Below are 20,449 nucleotides of genomic sequence, written 5' to 3'. Positions count from 1 at the left end.
TCATGGTCTGTCAACAATGCTTTGTGGCGCTTCTGTTGGTTAAAGCTGTGGTATTTCATTGTTCTACGATCGGCCACTTGCTATAAAATATTAATATTATGTAGGTTACCTTAATGTTGACAACCAGCTCTGACCAGGCACGATTTGGACTACATAAGACCTGTCAATACCTGTCACTAAGCTGCAATACTACATAGGAGTGGCCAAGTATGGTGCTATTTCTAAATAATCTGCCATTTTTTTCTAATCCTGGAAATCGCCTTTAGTTGGAAATCCTGGCTGCTGCACCGGTGCCCACATGTCCAACCTCATTAGTGGGCTTAGAGGATCCACACCCACTGCGTGAGCCCGCTTCGCGTTACACACTCTTTCCTCAGTGAACCATCTCCCTTGTGCAGGCGCTAATATTGCCCAGGTTTCTTTCATCGGAAGGGGCACCAAAAATGAGCTCCTTATAACGTTGCAAGATCATTGTACCAGCTCCAGCAACATCATAAGGAGCTCACTGCGCGAGTATTGCACCTTCTGAAAAATGACCGCAAATGTGCAGGTTGAGACAGGTCACTGAGGGAAGAGTCACCTGTCAATCAATGGCTGGAGGCCAGCACTGGGTGGTCAAGTACAGCAGAGTTTGTGAGTCAAGTGCCTTTGGGAATAAAACTTCAATACTGCCCAAATGCAATTCTACTAGAAAGGTGTAAATGTAATAAGCATTAAAGGGGCTATACACTCATACCTTAAGCTGTGGATAAAATATCCTTCAGACAAGTCCTTTTAAAGTCCTCCATATATACATTAGATAGAAGTCGGCCATCTACTATATAAGGGGGTTTCCCGACTCTCCTATGACAGATGATGGGGTAGAGAAGGATCTGGTCCGTTGATTTTAAAGGGCTGATCCTTTTGTTTGGCAGTGAGATAAGCTGCTGCCAAATGATTCTGAGAGTGGCTCTCTCATTGAAAACACAGGAATAATAAGTATTACTATGTTTTGCAGAGTCAGGAGACATAGTTGTCCACTGGCAACTATCTATCTTGGGATCAGGATAGTATAAGGCAGGCTTTACACGCAACGACATCGCTAACGAGATGTCGTTGGGGTCACAGAATTCGTGACGCACATCCGGCCTCGTTAGCGACGTTGTTGCATGTGACACTGCAGGAACGACCGGTAAAGATCAAAAATACTCACCATATGGTTGATCGTTGTCCAGTCATTCCTATCCTGATTATCGTTGCTGTTGCAGGTACGATGTTGTTCGTCGTTCCTGCGGCAGCACACATCGCTATGTGTTACACCGCAGGATCGAGGAACAACCTCGTACCTGAGGCCGCAATGAGGAAGGAGGTGGGTGGGATGTTCGTCCCGCTCATCTCCGCCCCTCCGTTTCTATTGGGCGGACGCTTAGTGACGCCGCTGTCACGCCACACAAACCACCCCCTTAGAAAGGAGGCAGTTCGCCGGCCACAGCGACGTCGCTAGGCCGTATAGTGTGACAGGTGTTAGCGATGTTGTGCGCCACAGACAGCGATTTGCCCGTGACGCACAACCGACGGGGGCGGGTACATTCGCTAGCGATATCGCTGCGTGTAAAGCCCGCTTAAGTAATGTAATTACACATGTACATTGGAGCCTCCATGAAGAGGCTAGCTAGCTTGCAGATTGGGAACTCAACAAACCTCATTATTAGGTCCATGAGGCACAGTTTGTATCAACTGTGATGTATCTGTTACCGCCTTAAATTCTGCTTTTCTTTCATATTAAAAAAAAGGCTGAATTTTTACTCCCATCCTTTATTCTCTATAGAAACTGTAAATTTGTGACAGAAGTAAATCTAAGAATTAAGTTGCTGTTATGAAGGATAGAAAGGTGTTTGGTTGTGAATAGAGAGCAATCAGGTGTACAGTACATGCAGTATTAGTCGGTGTAAGTACAAGTCAAATAAGATCTGATCTCAGTATGAGGTTGACCTTATTTAGTTTGGAGTAGTCAATGAGATCAGGCCGATGTCTGTGGATCAGGGCACATAGACCAAGGCCATCTTTCCAGCTTTATCATATACAATGCAAGAAAAAGAAAACAGTTACATGTAATAAAATAATAAACCTACAATTTACAAACACATGAAGAAAAAACTATTTAGGTAACTTGTTAAAGGGTTTGGAGCCAAGTGATGGAAACCTTCAGCACTAAACTCTACGGCGACTTAAGTTCAATATGGGCTCTAAAACGTCCTCATTACTAGAGATGAGTGAACCTGAGAAGTAAAGTTTGGTAATAAACACGAACTTGACAAAAAAATCAGTGTTTGAGTTCAGAGTTCTGGTGCTTTACATATGCTGACCACTCAAGCGAGCATCACTGTGCTCGGGTACGCTCGGTGATCTGCCCAGTGAGAGCCACTTGCAGTGTTTTAATACTTCTCACTGGGGGTAAAACAGGGTTATCAAACGTAGTGGGTGCAAAAAAAAAAATAATTTATGAAAAAAAAACCTCCTTCCCTCCCCTGGAAATGCTGCGTTTATGGCTGGATGTGGGCAGAGACCCAAACTGCCAATCAGTGACTTCCAATGAGATTCAGGTCAAATCTGGGTCCACAATCCGAAGTTCAACGGTTCCGCTCAATTCTACTTATTACAGCTATTTGAATCGTGCCTGATAAACTCATTTATTTGGGGCTTACAGCCGCGTCTCACAGTATAGTGAGCGATGCTATCAGTGGTGAATATAGCCGCTTTGTGAACTGTCCTATGACTGAAAGCCGGTGACTTCTGGGAGGAAATAAGTTAATGTTCTCCCAGTAGCCGCATTTTCAGTAACATTATAAACTTTTTACCTGCAGATCAACCTTATCTCTGCAGGTAAGTAGTATTTTCCGAGGTGACAAGTTCGCATTTTTCTATCTATTTTCTGTTGTTTCTTTATTCTTAATATATTTAATATTTTGATGTGTCTTGATAATACCAGTTTCATTTGAATGTGGCTGTGGGACTTCTGATCTAAAGGATAAGCATAATGAGTGATGTAATCCATGATATACAGTTGGCATAGGGAGTCTGTTAACATTTCTTTCAACATTGCAGTTGTTTGTCTAGGAAATCTCACCCTTGTCTAAATGCCTCTTGGAGACCGGCAGCCAAAACAATGCTCAAATTTCAGTGACATTTGCTATCTGTCACTAGCCAAACTACACAACGCCGGAGTTCATGAGTGATATGTATGGTAGGTATGATGAGGATTTAGGCCAGATATAAGTGATTTAGATGCTGTAATTTATGCAGAAAAATATGCAAATATACAGACATATTACATTTCATTATTAATTAATTTCTATATTTAATTTCGTTCTTTTGATGAAACTTCCATAGATATCCAAAATTTAATTGTAGAAAAAAAATAATCCATTGAACGCAAACACCCTCCACCAAACACCATTAAAAACATTTAAAAAGCAAGACACATTTCAGACATAAGATGTCTGCATTTTTTTAGTGGTGTTTGGTGGAGGGTGTTTGCGTGCATTGGATTTTTGATTTTTTTCTACGATTACATTTTGAATAGCTATAGAAGATTTGGCTGCTGAACTTTCAATTTCCAAAATAATGCATTGGGTTTTTTTTTTGCCAATACATTTTGCCACCGTATTGATATCAATGGTATCTACTATACCAGGGGTGGGGAACCTCCGGCCCGCGGGCCGCATGCGGCCCGCCATGACCTTTTATGTGGCCCCCGGGCAGATTCCCGGGGGAGGCAGTACTGGTGCTGACACCGCAGTTTGCTGCCGCCGGCCCTTTAAATCCACACATTGCTGTTTGTGCTGCAATGTGTTCTCCCGTCGGCCAGTGCCAATTGTGGGCGGGTCTACAGCAGCCTCAGCTTCCTGCCTTGTGTGTCCGTCCCCTGCCCTCCGGAGATCAGTGCCTGCCTTCTCCTTCTGATGCAGTGTCCGGCTCCTGCACTCCGGTGATGTGAGTGCAATGCTGCTGTGAGTCCAGCGCCGACCCTCTGCTGCTATGTGCCCTGCCCAATGCTTTGTGCCTCCCCACACCAGTTCTGTAAACCCTCTCCCCCAGAGTTGCATGAAACTCTCAGCGCAGTGTGGCCCCCAATGTCCTGTGTGCACCCCTCCCCCAGTCCTGTGTGCAGCCCCCCAATGTCCTGTGTGCAGCCCATCACCCAGTAGTCCTGTTTGCACCCCCCCCAATCCTGTGTGCACCCCTCCCCCAGTCCTGTGTGCACCCCCACACAATCCTATGTGCAGCCCATCACCCAGTCCTGTGTGCACCCCCCAGTCCTGTGTGCACCCCCCAGTCCTGTGTGCACCCCCCAGTCCTGTGTGCACCCCCCAGTCCTGTGTGCACCCCCCAGTCCTGTGTGCACCCCCCAATCCTGTGTGCACCCCCCCGTCCTGTGTGCACCCCCCCAGTCCTGTGTGCACCCCCCCAGTCCTGTGTGCACCCCCCCTAGTCCTGTGTGCACCCCCCCTAGTCCTGTGTGCACCCCCCCTAGTCCTGTGTGCACCCCCCCTAGTCCTGTGTGCACCCCCCCTAGTCCTGTGTGCACCCCCCCAGTCGTGTGTGCGCCCCCCCAGTCGTGAGTGCCTCCCCCACAGTGATGTCTGTGCCTCCCCCACAGTGATGTCTGTGCCTCCCCCACAGTGATGTCTGTGCCTCCCCCACAGTGATGTCTGTGCCTCCCCCACAGTGATGTCTGTGCCTCCCCCACAGTGATGTCTGTGCCTCCCCCACAGTGATGTCTGTGCCTTCCCCACAGTGATGTCTGTGCCTTCCCCACAGTGATGTCTGTGCCTTCCCCACAGTGATGTCTGTGCCTTCCCCACAGTGATGTCTGTGCCTTCCCCACAGTGATGTCTGTGCCTTCCCCACAGTGATGTCTGTGCCTTCCCCACAGTGATGTCTGTGCCTTCCCCACAGTGATGTCTGTGCCTTCCCCACAGTGATGTCTGTGCCCCCAGCCCCTCCAGTGGTGTCTGTGCCCCCAGCCCCTCCAGTGGTGTCTGTGCCCCCAGCCCCTCCAGTGGTGTCTGTGCCCCCAGCCCCTCCAGTGGTGTCTGTGCCCCCAGCCCCTCCAGTGGTGTCTGTGCCCCCAGCCCCGCGTGTGGTGTCTGTGCCCCCAGCCCCATGCCCCCAGTTAATTAATTGCTTCACTCAATATAGCAGGGTCATTTAAACATTGATAATTTTGTGCGGCCCCCGAAGGTTGGTAGAAATTTCCAAATGGCCCCCGACAGAAAAAAGGTTCCCCACCCCTGTACTATACCATAAGCTTCACACCCTTTTCTGCAAGGGAAACATGGCATAATTGGGATAAGCCCTCTTCTTATACAAAGTGTTCAAGTAATCGGATGCATTGGTCTGGAATTTAAAATATCTTATTTCAGCTAATATTGCTGAAGAATAAAGCACGGAAATAGTATTACATTAATTTCAAGGACAATTTATGGTCACACCAAATTTGCCATAGATTTTTGCAGCAGTTCATGATGCTATATGCTCTATCTGAACATAGTAATAGGTGTTGCTTATTTGAGACAATCCTTTTACATAGTGGAGGGCACAGTAAATATATCATTAATGAGGCTGAATATTACATGTTTATGGGTTTCTATGGCAACTTAGGGTCTAGCAGTAAACCACAGGTCTGTATATTTGAGTCCAGCCCCACCCTCACCCACCCTCAGGAATTCCCCATCCCTCCTGGTAATGCCTCAGGTCTGTTTCAAACAACATCCACATTTCTGTGAAGGTTACATAAATCCACCCTTTTTTTCCCATGGAAGAGCCATAAGTACATAAGTAGTGTTGTGTATTATGTAAGCAATTGAAGGATTGCACATTGAAGTCCTTGTATGAAACTACAATATACTGTATAAAAAGTTCAACAATTTTAAGTAAACCTTTTGTCTTTCTCTTACAAAATGCTATATGTAATTTGTATAACCACATTCGTAATAACCCAAACTTTAGAATTACCATATGATTTATGCCTGACACTGAACAACATTAGGCTATGTGCGCATTTTGCTTTTTTACCTGCTTTTCCACTGCTTTTTCAACTGCAGCGTTTTCATGCCAAAAATGCTTGCGTTATGCTTTTCAAGCAAAGTCAATGGGACATTGAGCTTTCTTGTGCGCACTTTGCTGTTCAAAACGATGCATTTAATTTGCATAAATTTGGGCAAAAACTCAGCGTTTAAAGAAGGAACATGCCAATTGTTTTTGCCATTTCGGCTGCGTTTCCCATCCATTCAATTTAATACAAAACTGCAGTGTTTCTAAAATCACTGGAAAAGCACTAAAAAACGCATGAAAACCGCAAGGTGCGCATAGGCTACTTTCTTTGCGTTTTACATGCATTTTTAAAGCCAAAAGCATTGTCCTTTCTGCCAGAGGATGCTTTTTGAACTGCAACTACCTCGACGCAAAGTGCGGACATAGCCTAAAAGTCTAAAAACTAACCCAACATTGGTGTATTTTCATCTACAACAAAAAGTCTAAAAAGCTATCCAAATGGGTCCAGATTTAAAATGAAAGAAGTAATGATGGAATCGCTGTTCTTTTTTCAATTTCCACTCAAAAATGTAAATAAGTTATTCAATAAAATATTTACATGCAGAAATAGAGCCATAACAAATACAACTCGTCCAGCAAAAAAAATCAAGGCCTCATATGACTATAGCGCTTATAATAATTTTTATCTGCAACTTCCGCATGGCTGCCTTCTGGGAAATAAAACACTCTCAGACCTGCTATGTATACAATGTTGTAATTTGGAAACAAATTAGAAATCCTCGTGAGAGGATAGTATAGTAAAGTATAAGGCAATCTAACTAAAATCAAAATTGCAGAACACTCCGTGCAGTTATAGTTTGTACCTGGTATGGAAGTTCTGAATGTTCACATTGCGGTAGGGGGCTGTCTTCCGCTGACACCATAACAGTAGTCCTTCTTTAGCAGAAGTTTCTAGAAGATAAAATGTATATTATGGAAGGGTTCTAACAGCAATTAATGAAGCTTTATGTGGAAAAACAATATGAACACAATTTATTATCAAAGACATTACTACTTTCCAATGCAACAGAAATCAACCCCTGTTCAGGGCCGGCTTTACATTGAATAATATCTTGTGCTATCTCTTTTCATAAGGCTTCTCATTTAGGGAGTACTCTGTATACAAATTAAAATGCCATACAGTGCCTATATAACAGCACTATACTTTAACTACACTGTATGCAGAATTATTAGACAAATGAGTATTTTGATCACATGATACTTTTTATACATGTTGTCCTACTCCAAGCTGTATAGGCTTGAGAGCCAACTACCAATTAAGTAAATCAGGTGATGTGCATCTCTGTAATGAAGAGGGGTGCGGTGTAATGACATCAACACCCTATATAAGGTGTGCTTAATTATTAGGCAACTTTCTTTCCTTTGGCAAAATGGGTCAGAAGAGAGATTTGACGGGCTCTGTAAAGTCCAAAATTGTGAAATGTCTTGCAAAGGGATACAGCAGTCTTGAAATTGCCAAACTTTTGAAGTGTGATCACCGAACAATCAAGAGTTTCATGGCAAATAGCCAACAGGGTCGCAAGAAGCGTGTTGGGCAAAAAAGTGCAAAATAACTTCCCATGAATTGAGGAAAATCAAGCGTGAAGCTGCCAAGATGCCATCTGCCACCAGTTTGGCCATATTTCAGAGCTGCAATGTTACTGGAGTATCGAAAAGGTAAGGAAGGCTGAAAAACCACCACCTTTGAACAAGAAACATAAGATAAAACGTCAAGAATGGGCCAAGAAATATCTTAAGACTGATTTTTCAAAGGTTTTCTCGACTGATGAAATAAGAGTGACTTTGATGGGCCCGATGGATGGACCAGAGGCTGTATCAGTAAAGGGCAGAGAGCTCCACTCCGATACCAGCAAGGTGGAGGTGGGGTACTGGTATGGGCTGGTATCAAAGATGAACTTGTGGGACCTTTTCGAGTTGAGGATGGAGTGAAGCTCAACTCCTAGACCTACTGCCAGTTTTTGGAAGACAACTTCTTCAAGCAGTAGTACAGGAAGAAGTCGGTATCGTTCATGAAAAACATGATTTTCATGCAGGACAATGCTCCATCACATGCATCCAACTACTCCACAGCGTGGCTGGACAGTAAGGGTCTAAAAGATTAAAAAATAATGACATGGCCCCCATGTTCACCTCATCTGAACCCCATAGAGAACCTGTGGTCCCTCATAAAATGTGAGATCTACAGGGAGGGAAAATAGTCAGAAATGTTTATTTCTAAATTTTGTGCAGTTATATTGGTTTACCTGGTGAAAATAAACAAATGAGATGGGAATATATTTGTTTTTTATTAAGTTGCCTAATAATTGTGAACAGTAATAGTTACCTGCACAAACAGATATCCTCCTAAGATAGCCAAATCTAAAAAAAAAAACCACTCCAACTTCCAAAAATATTAAGTTTTGATATTTGAGTATTTTTGGTTGATTGAGAACATAGTTGTTGATAAATAATAAAAAAAATCCTCTAAAATACAATTGCCTACTAATTCTGCACACAGTGTATATATCACTTACATACTTTACCCAATGCTATGCTGTGCTGTTATTATCAGAAAATTAGTAAATAAATAGGTTTATGTTAAAAGTATTTTTTAAATGTTTGATAATACCTTATACTACTTATACTGTATATAAAGGAAGTCAATGGGTGACTTGAGCATTTTTCTGTAAGATTTCCCAGAAATATGCTCGAGTCTCCCATTGACTTCCATTTTACGTGAGTGCTCAAGTCGTGCCCATCTCAGCTTCCATCTGCTCTTAACGAGTATCGAGCATGGTAGTGCTCACTCATCACTAGTAATGACTTATAATACATTGAAAAAAAAATCTTGCAATTACAAGACAACTTGTAAGTTACACTGACAACTAGAGCTAATATAAGACTCCTACTGCTACTTAGTTTCATGAACATTAGAATTAGGACAAAAGGATAACTTAGACCCTCTCTTTTGTATAGAAACCTTTTAATCTGAAGGTTAGAATATACTATATATATTAGATATATACTGTATAAAGAAGCGTTACCTTTCATTGTAATCCTGTATGTCAGGAGTCTCAAACACGTAGCCTGCATGCCGAATGTGGCCCCTCAGGCTGCTTCTTGCAGCCTGCAGGCACGTGCCCCCCTTGATGACCACGGATGGTGCAGAGGCCAAATCCATCAGTGCTTTATCTCAGATAAACAATTTTACCAGTGATGGCCAGAGTCAAGCTCTCTCTGCATAACTATTCCAATGGCAGCCGCGTATGATGTCAGCTGTTTGCCTCTGATTTGCCGATGGCTGCCATTGGAAAAGTTGTGCAGAGGGAGCTTGACTCTGCGCAGCGCCAGCAAAATGTTCATCTCAATTCACCAGTAAAATGGAAGTTTATGTAGATGGTGCAAGGAAATATATCTCGGCCTTGACACTAGGAAAAAATGTGAAGGTCCAGCACGACATCTAAGATAAAAATTCTTTCTTCTTTATTAATCCTTATTAAAAAAAAGTAAAAATTTTGGACAAGGGATGCGTTTCGGAATATGCTTCCTTATTCACAGTCCTACATAAACTAACATCAGTGACTCATTTAAAAGGCAAGGGTGGGGGAAAAAAAGGGCAGGAAATGACATCATATGTTAATAAACTGCAAAAAATCACCATAAACATTATTTTATCTCTTATTCAAAATATACAATGAAAACCAAAATCAACTCAATATAAGTATAATAAATCATTTTTAAGATTCATGCCTGCTGGATATCTCGTATGCATATAATAGATCCATTTTGCCTCTCGATAACGTAATATTTTCTTAATGTCACGACCTCTTTGTAAGGTTAACCCTTTCGATGACTTTTAAACTGCTACAGTCCCCATGGTGTTCTTTAAAAAAATGCTGTGAAGCCTCTGACAGGCTTCTGGTTGTTGTATTTGTAGCATCATATACATGTTCTGATATGCGACGTCTCATAGTTCTTAAAGTGCTCCCAATATATTGTTTTTTACATAATTCACATGATATTAAATATACTACATTAGATGTCCCGCAATTAATTAGCGAATTTATGTTATAACTTTTACCAGTCGCAAAAGACACAATGTGTTTTATATTTTGCATGAATTTACATAAACCACATTTTTTTGGCCAACATTTATTATTCCTGGATACAAATCTGACCCCCTGTTCCAAGATTTTATTTATAGTGGGATCAACCGACAAGATAGGGAGATTTTTTTTTATGATGTGTATAACATCACAAAAATCTTTGCTGTATTTTGTTGAAAAAAACTGCCATTGTATTTCTAGAACCATTTTTTTCCCTTTCTAGCTGGGATTTATTTTCCAAATATTGGGTTCTTGACTTCAAATCAGTTTTTATGTTTGCTTTCTCTATATTCTCCTTAGAATCGCCTCTATTCTGTAGTCTTTTACTAATTGTGTCACATTCACTTTGATAAACCTTAGGTATTGTGCAACACCTTTTAGCACGTATAAATTCACTAGCTGGTAAATTAGTGGTGATGTGCTTTGGGTGGCAACTCTTAGTATGTAATAGGGAATTGCCTGCTGATTTTTTTTTCGTTTAGACTACGCTCCACCAGATTGTCATCTGAATTGCTTTAAAAAAAATATCCAAAAACACAATGCAATTTCTATGTTGATCGAATGTAAAAAAAATGTTGCAAGGGTTGTTGTTAATGTAATCAATAAAGTCAAAAACCTTCACCTCAGAACCACGCCAGATAACAAGTACATCGTCTTTAAATCTCAGGAAGATGCCAATATTTTCACTGTATGGGTTGAAAATGTCAAAAATGTATTGCTCCTTCCACCAGCTCATGTAAATATTCGCCAGTGACGGGGAGAATTTTGCTCCCATGGAACATTCTAATCGCTCCAGACCATTCTGCAGGAAGGAGTACATTTGGGCATTATAAATCTTAAACAAGTTGAGTATCTATGTCCCGCGCACTCAAAAACACCCCTATTCCATGCATTACCAAAACTGCATAAAGAAAAGTTTCCTCCAATTTTCCGCCCTATAATTTCGGGAATTGATTCACTCTTGGAACATCTCTCTGAGTGGGTTGATATAAGACTACAAACATTAGCGAAGAATTCTCCAAGTTTTTTACAAGATTCAAAACATGTATTAAACGTGATGAACAATGTCCAATGGCAGAACAATAACAGATGGATAACTTGTGACGTACAGTCATTATATTCATCCATTCCTCACCATCTTGCTCTTATTGCCCTCAAACAGCAGCTAGAAAGATATAGTAACTATTCGCCAGATTTCCAGGAATTGATTCTGACTGCTACAGAAGTTTTGTTGAAAAATATTTTTTTTTTTGTTTTCTGACAATTTTTCTATTCAGAATAGAGAATGTTCCATGGGAGCGAAATTCTCCCCGTCTTTGGTGAATATTTACATGAGCTGGTGGGAGGAGCAATACATTTTTGACATTTCCAACCCATACAGTGAAAATATTGGCATCTTCCTGAGATTTAAAGACGATGTACTTGTTATCTGGCGTGGTTCTGAGGAGAAGGTTTTTTACTTTATTGATTACATTAACAACAACCTTTGCAACATTTTTTTTTTACATTCGAACAACATAGAAATCGCATTGCGTTTTTGGAAATTTTTTTGAAAGGCAATTCAGATGACAATCTGGTGGAGTGGAGTCTATACCGAAACAAATCAGCAGGCAATTCCCCATTACATGCTAAGCGTTGCCACCCAAAGCACATCACCACTAATTTACCAGCTAGTGAATTTATACAAGCTAAAAGGTGTTGCACAATACCTAAGGTTTATCAAAGTGAATGTGACACAATTAGTAAAAGACTACAGAACAGAGGCTATTCTAAGGAGAATATAGAGAAAGGAAATAAAAACTAATTTGGAGTCAAGAACCCAATATTTGGAAAATAAATCCCAGCCAGAAAGGGAAAAAAATGGTTTTAGAAATACAATGCCAGTTTTTTCAACAAAATACAGCAAAGACTTTTGTGATGTAATACACATCATAAAAAATTGCTCCCTATCTTGTCGGTTGATCCCACTATAAATAAAATCTTGGAACAGGGGGTCAGATTTGTTTCCAGGAATAATAAATCTTTGTGAAACATTTTGGCCCCAAGTGATCATAATGCCAAGTCGTACAGTTCTAATTTTATGAGTGATTCTATGTGGTTACCAACCACTGCCACTGGATCAGTTAAATGTGGGCCAAAAAAATTGTGGTTTATGTAAATTCATGCAAAATACAAAACACATTGTGTTTTTTGCGACTGGTAAAAGTTATAACATAAACTCGCTAATTAATTGCGGGACATCTAATGTAGTATATTTAATATCATGTGAATTATGTAAAAAACAATATATTGGGAGAACTTTAAGAACTATGAGATGTCGCATATCAGAACATGTACTGTATATGATGCTACAAATACAACAACCAGAAGCCTGTCAGAGGCTTCACAGTATTTTTTTAAAGAACACAATGGGGGCTTTAGCAGTTTAAAAGTTAATGCCATCGAAAGGGTTAACCTTACAAAGAGAGGTTTTGAGATTAAAAAAATATTACGTTATCGAGAGGCAAAATGGATCTATTATATGCATACGAGATATCCAGCAGGCATGAATCTTAAAGGAGCTATTATACTTATATTGAGTTGATTTTGGTTTTCATTGTATATTTTGAATAAGAGATAAAATAATGTTTATGGTGATTTTTTGCGGTTCATTAACATATGATGTCATTTCCTGCCCTTTTTCTTCCCCCACCCTTGCCTTTTAAATGAGTATAGAAGAAAAAAGATAATCCAGCTTCCGGAATAATATAAAATCTTGTGCAAGCTTTATTTTAAAGGACGTAAAAAATACTTATCATTACAAGGACAAAATAGGGAGCCCATGTCAAGCTTGACAAAGAACACAGGTAGCGTTTGAAACGCGTTGCTGCGTATGGGCTCCCTATTTTGTCCTTGTAATGATAAGTATTTTTTACGTCCTTTAACATAAAGCTTGCACAAGATTTTATATTATTCCGGAAGCTGGATTATCTTTTTTAAACTTATCTGGAGTAGATTCAGGCACAGAATAAATGGGAGAAACTGAAGGGAAAATTTCCAGCCATCTTCAGAAGCAGCAGGAAACTGTTATAACCGGCGGCTGCAAGGCAAAACTGCTCTCCTAAATACAGTAGGCTGATCTGCAACAGGACTTCCTGGATTCCTAATTAATTCCATCAACTGTTTGAGTCACAGATTCAGACTCAGCTTCATTACCATTCCTGGCCACCAGAGGGAGCTTCACACCAGTACTCACTCGGATGAAATTCACAACAGATAGCACTGGCTTTGGCTGTCACGGCTGGAGTTCAGCTATCACTTAAAGCGTAACTGTCTTTTTAATTGTTATTTCATAAATCAATATTACACATGGAAGTATACAGTATATCTTATCAGGCACATTTGCTTCTTTCTCTGCCGGAATTGATCAGTCATTATCAAAATTCTCAATTCTGAGGTAAAATCTGTATTCAGTGAAAACTTTCTTATTACTGAGAAGGTGGCAGGTGCTACTGATGAGATTTTAAGACAACATGAGGGAGGAGCTAGAGGTAAAGGTAGGAGCTAGAAGAAAAAGCTGGAGGCCGAGGGAGGAGCTAGAGGCTGAGGGAGGAGCTAGAGGCTGAAGAAGGAGCTAGAGGCAGAGCTCCACCCACTTCTCACCTTTATCTACATAGAATCTCATCAGCACTAACTGCAATCTCTTAGCTCAGTAATGGAAAAGTCTTCACTGAATACAGATTTTACCTCAGAATTGAGATAATTTCTGGCAGAGAAATGTGCCAGGTCATGTGTGGCACACTCCTTTGCACTCCCCTAAAGTCAGCTTTTATTCACCAATGATTATCCTACAGTTGCAAAATGTTAAAAACCTGAAAAATGTGAGCACTTCATAGGCAAAGTGAATGCACATTTTTGTATGTCACAAAATACTGTACATGTCCATTGTAGGTAGAAAATGCATTATGCCAAGTGACAGATGCAAAATTCCATGGTGAAAACTTTATATAATTTAAGGAATGAGATGCTGATATACCAAAACGATGTAAATTTTTTAGAAAAAGTGTTTAAGTTAACTTATAAACAACATCAGGGAAACTATATATTCTATTTAATTCTAGAACTTTATATGTGCTGTGCTGGAAAGAAATGTGACATTATCAGATTGTATTTCCTCTGAAGAATGGGTGACATTAGACATGGATTCATCCAATGCTATAGTATAGATGGAAAAGAAATAAATGTAATCACTTTGCAAACAGCAAGAGACGCTGAATAAGTGAATATGTAAACAAATCACTTGCCTTCTACGGATATGTCCTGTATTGCAAATCGAAGAATGATTGTCCAGATCATCCCGAGTGTCATTTTCACATTTCCATCAACAATTTCTAGAGAATAAACAAAAACATATAGTATCCAGGTCTAAAAATGAATGATCATAGGCACATACAATCATACTGTCTTAAGCCCGCTTTACACCTTACAATTAGGTGTGCGATCTCGTATGCGATGTGACACGCCCAGGTCGCATATGCGATTGAATGAGATTGCACGTAGGTCGTTCATTTGCTGTCACACGTGCGTTAGTAGTCTATGTTAAATTGATCAATTTTGTGTGCGATCCTTTAGATCATGTGTTCTGTGACGTATGCATTGGGCACCCTTTTTTTTTTTTTTTTTAATTTATTGACTTGCCAAGCGTGTGTAATGTGTAGGGATGCGTTTTTACTATGTCATCTGCCATTCAGCTCTGCTACATGGCCGCTGACAGCAGACACAGACAGCCATGTAGCAGAGGTGAATGGCAGATGACAGCAGACACAGAAAGAGCCGCACGATCAGAATGAACTCGGGTGAACTTCACCCGACTTCATGGTCATGCTGCGGCTCTGTCTGTGTCGCAACCTGATTAGCGGTCACCTGTGAAGGATTCACCGGTGACCGCTAAACTCCTGAGTAACTGAATTGAGCAGCCCTCTCTCATAAACTCACCGATCTCCGATCACCGGCGCGGCGCTGCACGGCATTCACACTGCTCCGGCGGCATTTACTGTTTTGAAAAAGCCGGCCGCCCATTAAACAATCTCGTATTCCCTGCTTTCCCCGGCCACCGGCGCCTATGATTGGTTGCAGTAAGACACGCCCCCCACGCTGAGTGACAGGTGTCACACTGCACCCAATCACAGCAGCCGGTGGGCGTGTCTATACGGTGCAGTGAAATAAATAATTAAATAATTAAAAAAAACGGCATGCGGTCCCCCCCAATTTTAAAACCAGCCAGATAAAGCCATACGGCTGCAGGCTGCTATTCTCAGGATGGGGAGCCCCACGTTATGGGGAGCCCCCCAGCCTAATAATATCAGCCAACAGCCGCCCAGAATTGCCGCATACATTATATAAGACAGTTCTGGGACTGTACCCGGCTCTTCCCGATTTGCCCTGGTGCTTTGGCAAATCGGGGTAATAAGGAGTTATTGGCAGCCCATAGCTGACACTAAGTCCTAGATTAATCATGTCAGGCGTCTCCCTGAGAAACCTTCCATGATTAATCTGTAAATTACAGTAAATAAACACACACACCCGAACAATCCTTTATTAGAAATAAAAAACACAAACATATACCCTGGTTAACCACTTTAATCAGCCCCAAAAAGCCCTCCATGTCCGGCGTAATCCAGGATGGTCCAGCGTCGCATCCAGCGCTGCTGCATGGAGGTGACCGGAGCTGCAGAAGACACAGCCGCTCCTGTCACCTCCACACAGCAACTGAAGACAGCCGCGCGATCAGCTGAGCTGTCACTTAGGTTACCCACTGTCACTGGATCCAGCGGTGGATGCAGCGGTGGCCGCGGGTAACCTCAGTGACAGCTCAGCTGATCGCGCTACTCAACTCAGTTGCTGCGTGAAGGTGAGAGGAGCGGCGGTGAGTAGCGCGATCAGCTGAGCGGTCACTGAGGTTACCCGCGGCCACCGCTGGATCCAGTGACAGCGGGTAACCTCAGTGACAGCTCAGCTGATCGTGCGGCTGTCTTCAGTTGCTGTGTGGAGGTGACAGGAGCGGTGGTGTCTTCTGCAGCTCCGGTCACCTCCATGCAGCAGCGCTGGAAGCGACGCTGGAGCATCCTGGATTCCGCCGGACATGGAGGGCTTTTTGGGGCTGATTAAAGTGGTTAACCAGGGTATATGTTTGTGTTTGTTATTTCTAATAAAGGATTTTTTCGGGTGTGTGTGTTTATTTACTGTAATTTACAGATTAATCATGGAAGGTTTCTCGGGGAGACGCCTGACATGATTAATTTAGGACTTATTGGCAGCTATGGGCTGCCAATAACTCCTTATTACCCCGATTTGCCAACGCACCAGGGCAAATCGGGAAGAGCCGGGTACTGTCCCAGAACTGTCGCATATAATGTATGCGGCCATTCTGGGCGGCTGTTGGCTGATATTGTTAGGCTGGGGGGCTCCCCATAACGTGGAGCTCCCCATCCTGAGAATACCAGCCTTCAGCCGTATGGCTTTATCTGGCTGGTTTTAAAATTAGGGGGGACCGCATGCAGTTTTTTTAATTATTTATTTCACTACACAGTATAGACACGCCCACCGGCTGCTGTGATTGGGTGCAGTGTGCCACCTGTCACTCAGCGTGGGGGGCGTGTCTCACTGTAACCAATCATAGGCGCCGGTGGGCGGGGTAAGCGGGGAATACGAGATTGTTTAATGGGCGGCCGGCTTTTTCAAAATAGTAAAAGCCGCCGGAGCAGTGTGAACGCCGTGCAGCGCCGCGCCGGGGATCGGGGATCGGTGAGTATGAGAGGGGGGGTAAGAGGGATAGACTGACATGGACAGAGAGAGAGGGACAGAGATAGTGACCGACTGACAGAGATTAGTGCATGACAGACATTGTGAGGCGCTTCAGAATGCAGCTTTTCAGCTGCGCTCTGAAGCGGAAGCTGCGGTGCAGAGCGCACACCTGCGCACATAGCCTCAGACATCACAATCGTATGAGGGATGTCACACATTACAATTGCCTAGGTTCATACAACAAAACGTCCAATGTATGAGGAATAAACGACGTGTATGCGATCACCGTATTTGCGTTCAATCTTGATCGCACGTAGGTGTCACACGCAAATACGTCACGAACGATGCCGGATGTGCGTCACTTACAACTTGACCCCGACGACGGATTGAAAGATTTATTGAAGTGTGTAAAGCAGGCATTAAGCCCGCTTTACATGTTACAATATATCTTACGACGTGTCGGCGGGGTCACGTCGTAAGTGACGCACATCCGGCATCGTAAGGTACATTGCAGTGTGTGACAGGTACGTGCGATTGCGATTGAACGTTAAAACGTTCATCGCATACATGTCATTGAATCCTGACGAATTGCACATCGGGTTGTTCAATGTTCCCGAGGCAACACACATTGCAGTGTGTGACACCCCGGGAACATTGAACAGATCTTACCTGCCTCCCGCGGCTCCAGCCGGCAATGCGGAAGGAAAGAGGTGGGCGGGATGTTTACGTAACGCTCATCTCCGCCCCTCCCCTTCTATTGGCCGGCTGCCGCGTGATGTCGATGTGACACCGAACGTCCCTCCCACTCCAGGAAGTGGATGTTCGCCGCCCACATCGAGGTCGTATGGACGGGTAGGTACGTGTGACGGGGGTTAATCGTTTGTGCGGCACGTTCAACAAATTGAACGTGCCGCACATACAATGGGGGCGTTGCAAATCGCATACGAAATCGTATGCGAAATTGCAACGTGTAAAGCAGGCCTTAGATCTATAGGGATAGACTTAAGCTGATTTCTAAAAACAATTTGAAGTCTTCTGAGCAAATATCCAGGCTTAGCATTAAAGGGACTCTCTCACCAGGTTTTTGCTCCCCCATCTGATAGCAGCATAACGTAGAGACAGAGACCCTGATACCAGCGATGTGTCACCTGCTGAGCTGTTTGTGGTCATTTTGATAACATCAATGTTTCTTCTGCTGCAGATATAGTAGTTATACAGAGCTCATGAATATGCTGGACTACCTGACAGCATGCCAAGTAGTCCTCTAATGATAACCTACTGCTGATTAAACAGTGATTTTATCAAAACTACACTTCACAGCCCAGTAAGTTAAACATCGCTGGAATCAGGATCTCTGCCCCTACGTTATGCTGCTCTCAGATTAGGTGGCAAAAATCTGGTGACAGATTCCCTTTAATCTTAAGGGGTACTTTGCACGCTGCGACATCGCAAGCCGATGCTGCGATGCTGAGCGTGATAGTCCCCGCCCCCGTCGCAGCTGCGATATCCTTGTGATAGCTGCCGTAGCGAACATTATCGCTACGGCAGCTTCACATGGACTCACCTGTCCTGGGACGTCGCTCTGGCTGGCGACCCGCCTCCTTATTAAGGGGGCGGGTCGTACGGCATCACTGCGACGTCACACGGCAGGCGGCCAATAGGAGCGGAGGGGTGGAGATGAGCATCCCGCCCACCTTCTCCCTTCCGCATATCCTACGGGAGCCGCGGTGACGCCGGTAGGAGATGTTCCTCGCTCCTGCAGCTTCACACACAGCGATGTGTGCTGCTGCTGGAACGAGGAACAACATCGGACCATCGCGTCAGCGTAATTATGGATTACGCCGACGCTACACCGATGATACGATTACGACGCTTTTGCGCTCGTTAATCGTATCATCTAGGCTTTACACACTACGATGTTGCCTGCGATGCCGGATGTGCGTCACTTTCAATTTGACCCCACCGACGTTGCACCTGTGATGTCGTAGTGTGCAAAGTACCCCTAAGACTCTTCTTACCTAGTGATCTTCCAGACCTCAGCACCAGTACACCTCTGTCATTGACTGACTAGTGGATTAGCAGCCAGAGTTAACTCTTGGTCATTCATTCGCTTGTTACCCACCTGTCCTGGCTCCAGTATTGAGTCTTGCTTCCTTGACTTAAGGCCCCGTTACACGCAACGACATCGCTAACGACATGTCGCTGGGGTCACAGAATTTGTGACGCACATCCGGCCTAGATAGCGACGTCGTTGCGTGTGACACTTACAAGCAACCACTAACGATCTGAAAAGTGCCCAAAATCGTTGGTTGTTGACACGTTGTTCGTTCCAAAAAATCGTTGCTCGTTTGGTTCGCAGGTTGTTCGTCGTTCCTGAGGCAGCACACATTGCTACGTTTGACACCCTGGGAACGATGAACAACAGCGTTCCTGCGTCTCCGGCAACGAGGTGGGAGTGACGTTCATGTGGCTGCTCTCCGCCCCTCCGCTTCTATTGGTGGCCCGCTATATGACGTCGTTGTGATGCCGCACAAACCGCCCCCTTAAAAAAGAGTTTGTTCGGCGTCCACAGCGACGTCGTTAGGAAGGTAAGTTGGTGTGACGTGTACTGGTGATATTGTTCGCCACGGGCAGCGATTTGCCTGTGACGCACAAACGATGTCGCAGCGTGTTAAGCAGCCTTTAGGGCCAATTATCTTTGTGCAAGTCTGCATCTGGTTACGGTGACAACCCAACGAATACACTTAAAATCAACCTCCAAAGCCTTTTAAGGCCGGCTCAGAGAGCCATTTGCTGATTTGCTGTCCAAGTATTCAGAAATCATAGCATACGGCTATCATAGTTACCAAAGAAGTTTGCTTCATTATCCAAATCTCTAAACTGTCTAATCACCTCTTCTGTAAACTCCAGCCTGCTATTCAACTATCTGCAATTACAGTGATACCTCAGTTTTCGTTGATCTCGATTATCGTTGGTTTCAGTTTTCGTTGATTTTTTCCACTAAAAAATTGCCTTGGTTTTCGTTGATTGCCTTGATTTTCGTTTGTTTTTGTCTGCATGCCCACATGACTACGCTGCTATTTTTGAGACAACAAAGAGTGATCCATGCATTTTCCTGCTCTGTGTGGCATTGTGTCAGTGTCACCCCGCTCGTCAGTTTCAAAATGTATGAAGAAATGTAAGATAAAATGTATTTATTCTTTACATTAATATTTTATATTCATTTAATATTCTTTTTATAATAATTTTATATTCATTCCTTATTGTTTTTAGTATTAAACACTATCTTTATTCCCTATAAAATTTGTTTTTTGTATGTATTTTAGAGTGTCTAAAACAAATTAATTGGATTTACATTGATTCCTATGGAAATAATTGCTTCGGTTTTAGTCGGTTTCGATTTTCATTGATTGTATTCAGATGGATTATCAACGAAAACCGAGGTATCACTGTACTTCCTTGCTCACACCTGTAAATCCTGGTGC

At 43.0% G+C, this 20,449-nt stretch overlaps 1 protein-coding gene across 1 annotated transcript in view; it reads right to left on the bottom strand.

Moving 5' to 3' along the window:
* Positions 1 to 20,449, bottom strand: part of ACTN2 (actinin alpha 2) — a 141,482-nt gene that overhangs the window by 51,591 nt on the left and 69,442 nt on the right. The window contains exons 4-6 of the mRNA XM_075339440.1: positions 14,465 to 14,551; positions 6,900 to 6,987; positions 1,972 to 2,050 (exon numbers count right to left, since the gene is read on the bottom strand). Of these exons, the coding sequence (XP_075195555.1) occupies positions 1,972 to 2,050; positions 6,900 to 6,987; positions 14,465 to 14,551 (254 nt within the window). The remainder of the gene's footprint in view (positions 1 to 1,971; positions 2,051 to 6,899; positions 6,988 to 14,464; positions 14,552 to 20,449) is intronic.

This window comes from Anomaloglossus baeobatrachus, chromosome 3 (genome assembly GCF_048569485.1).
Source record: "Anomaloglossus baeobatrachus isolate aAnoBae1 chromosome 3, aAnoBae1.hap1, whole genome shotgun sequence".
NCBI classification, from domain to species: domain Eukaryota; kingdom Metazoa; phylum Chordata; class Amphibia; order Anura; family Aromobatidae; genus Anomaloglossus; species Anomaloglossus baeobatrachus.
Note: the sequence above shows the minus strand (reverse complement) of the source record. Positions and strands in the feature narration are given on the sequence as shown.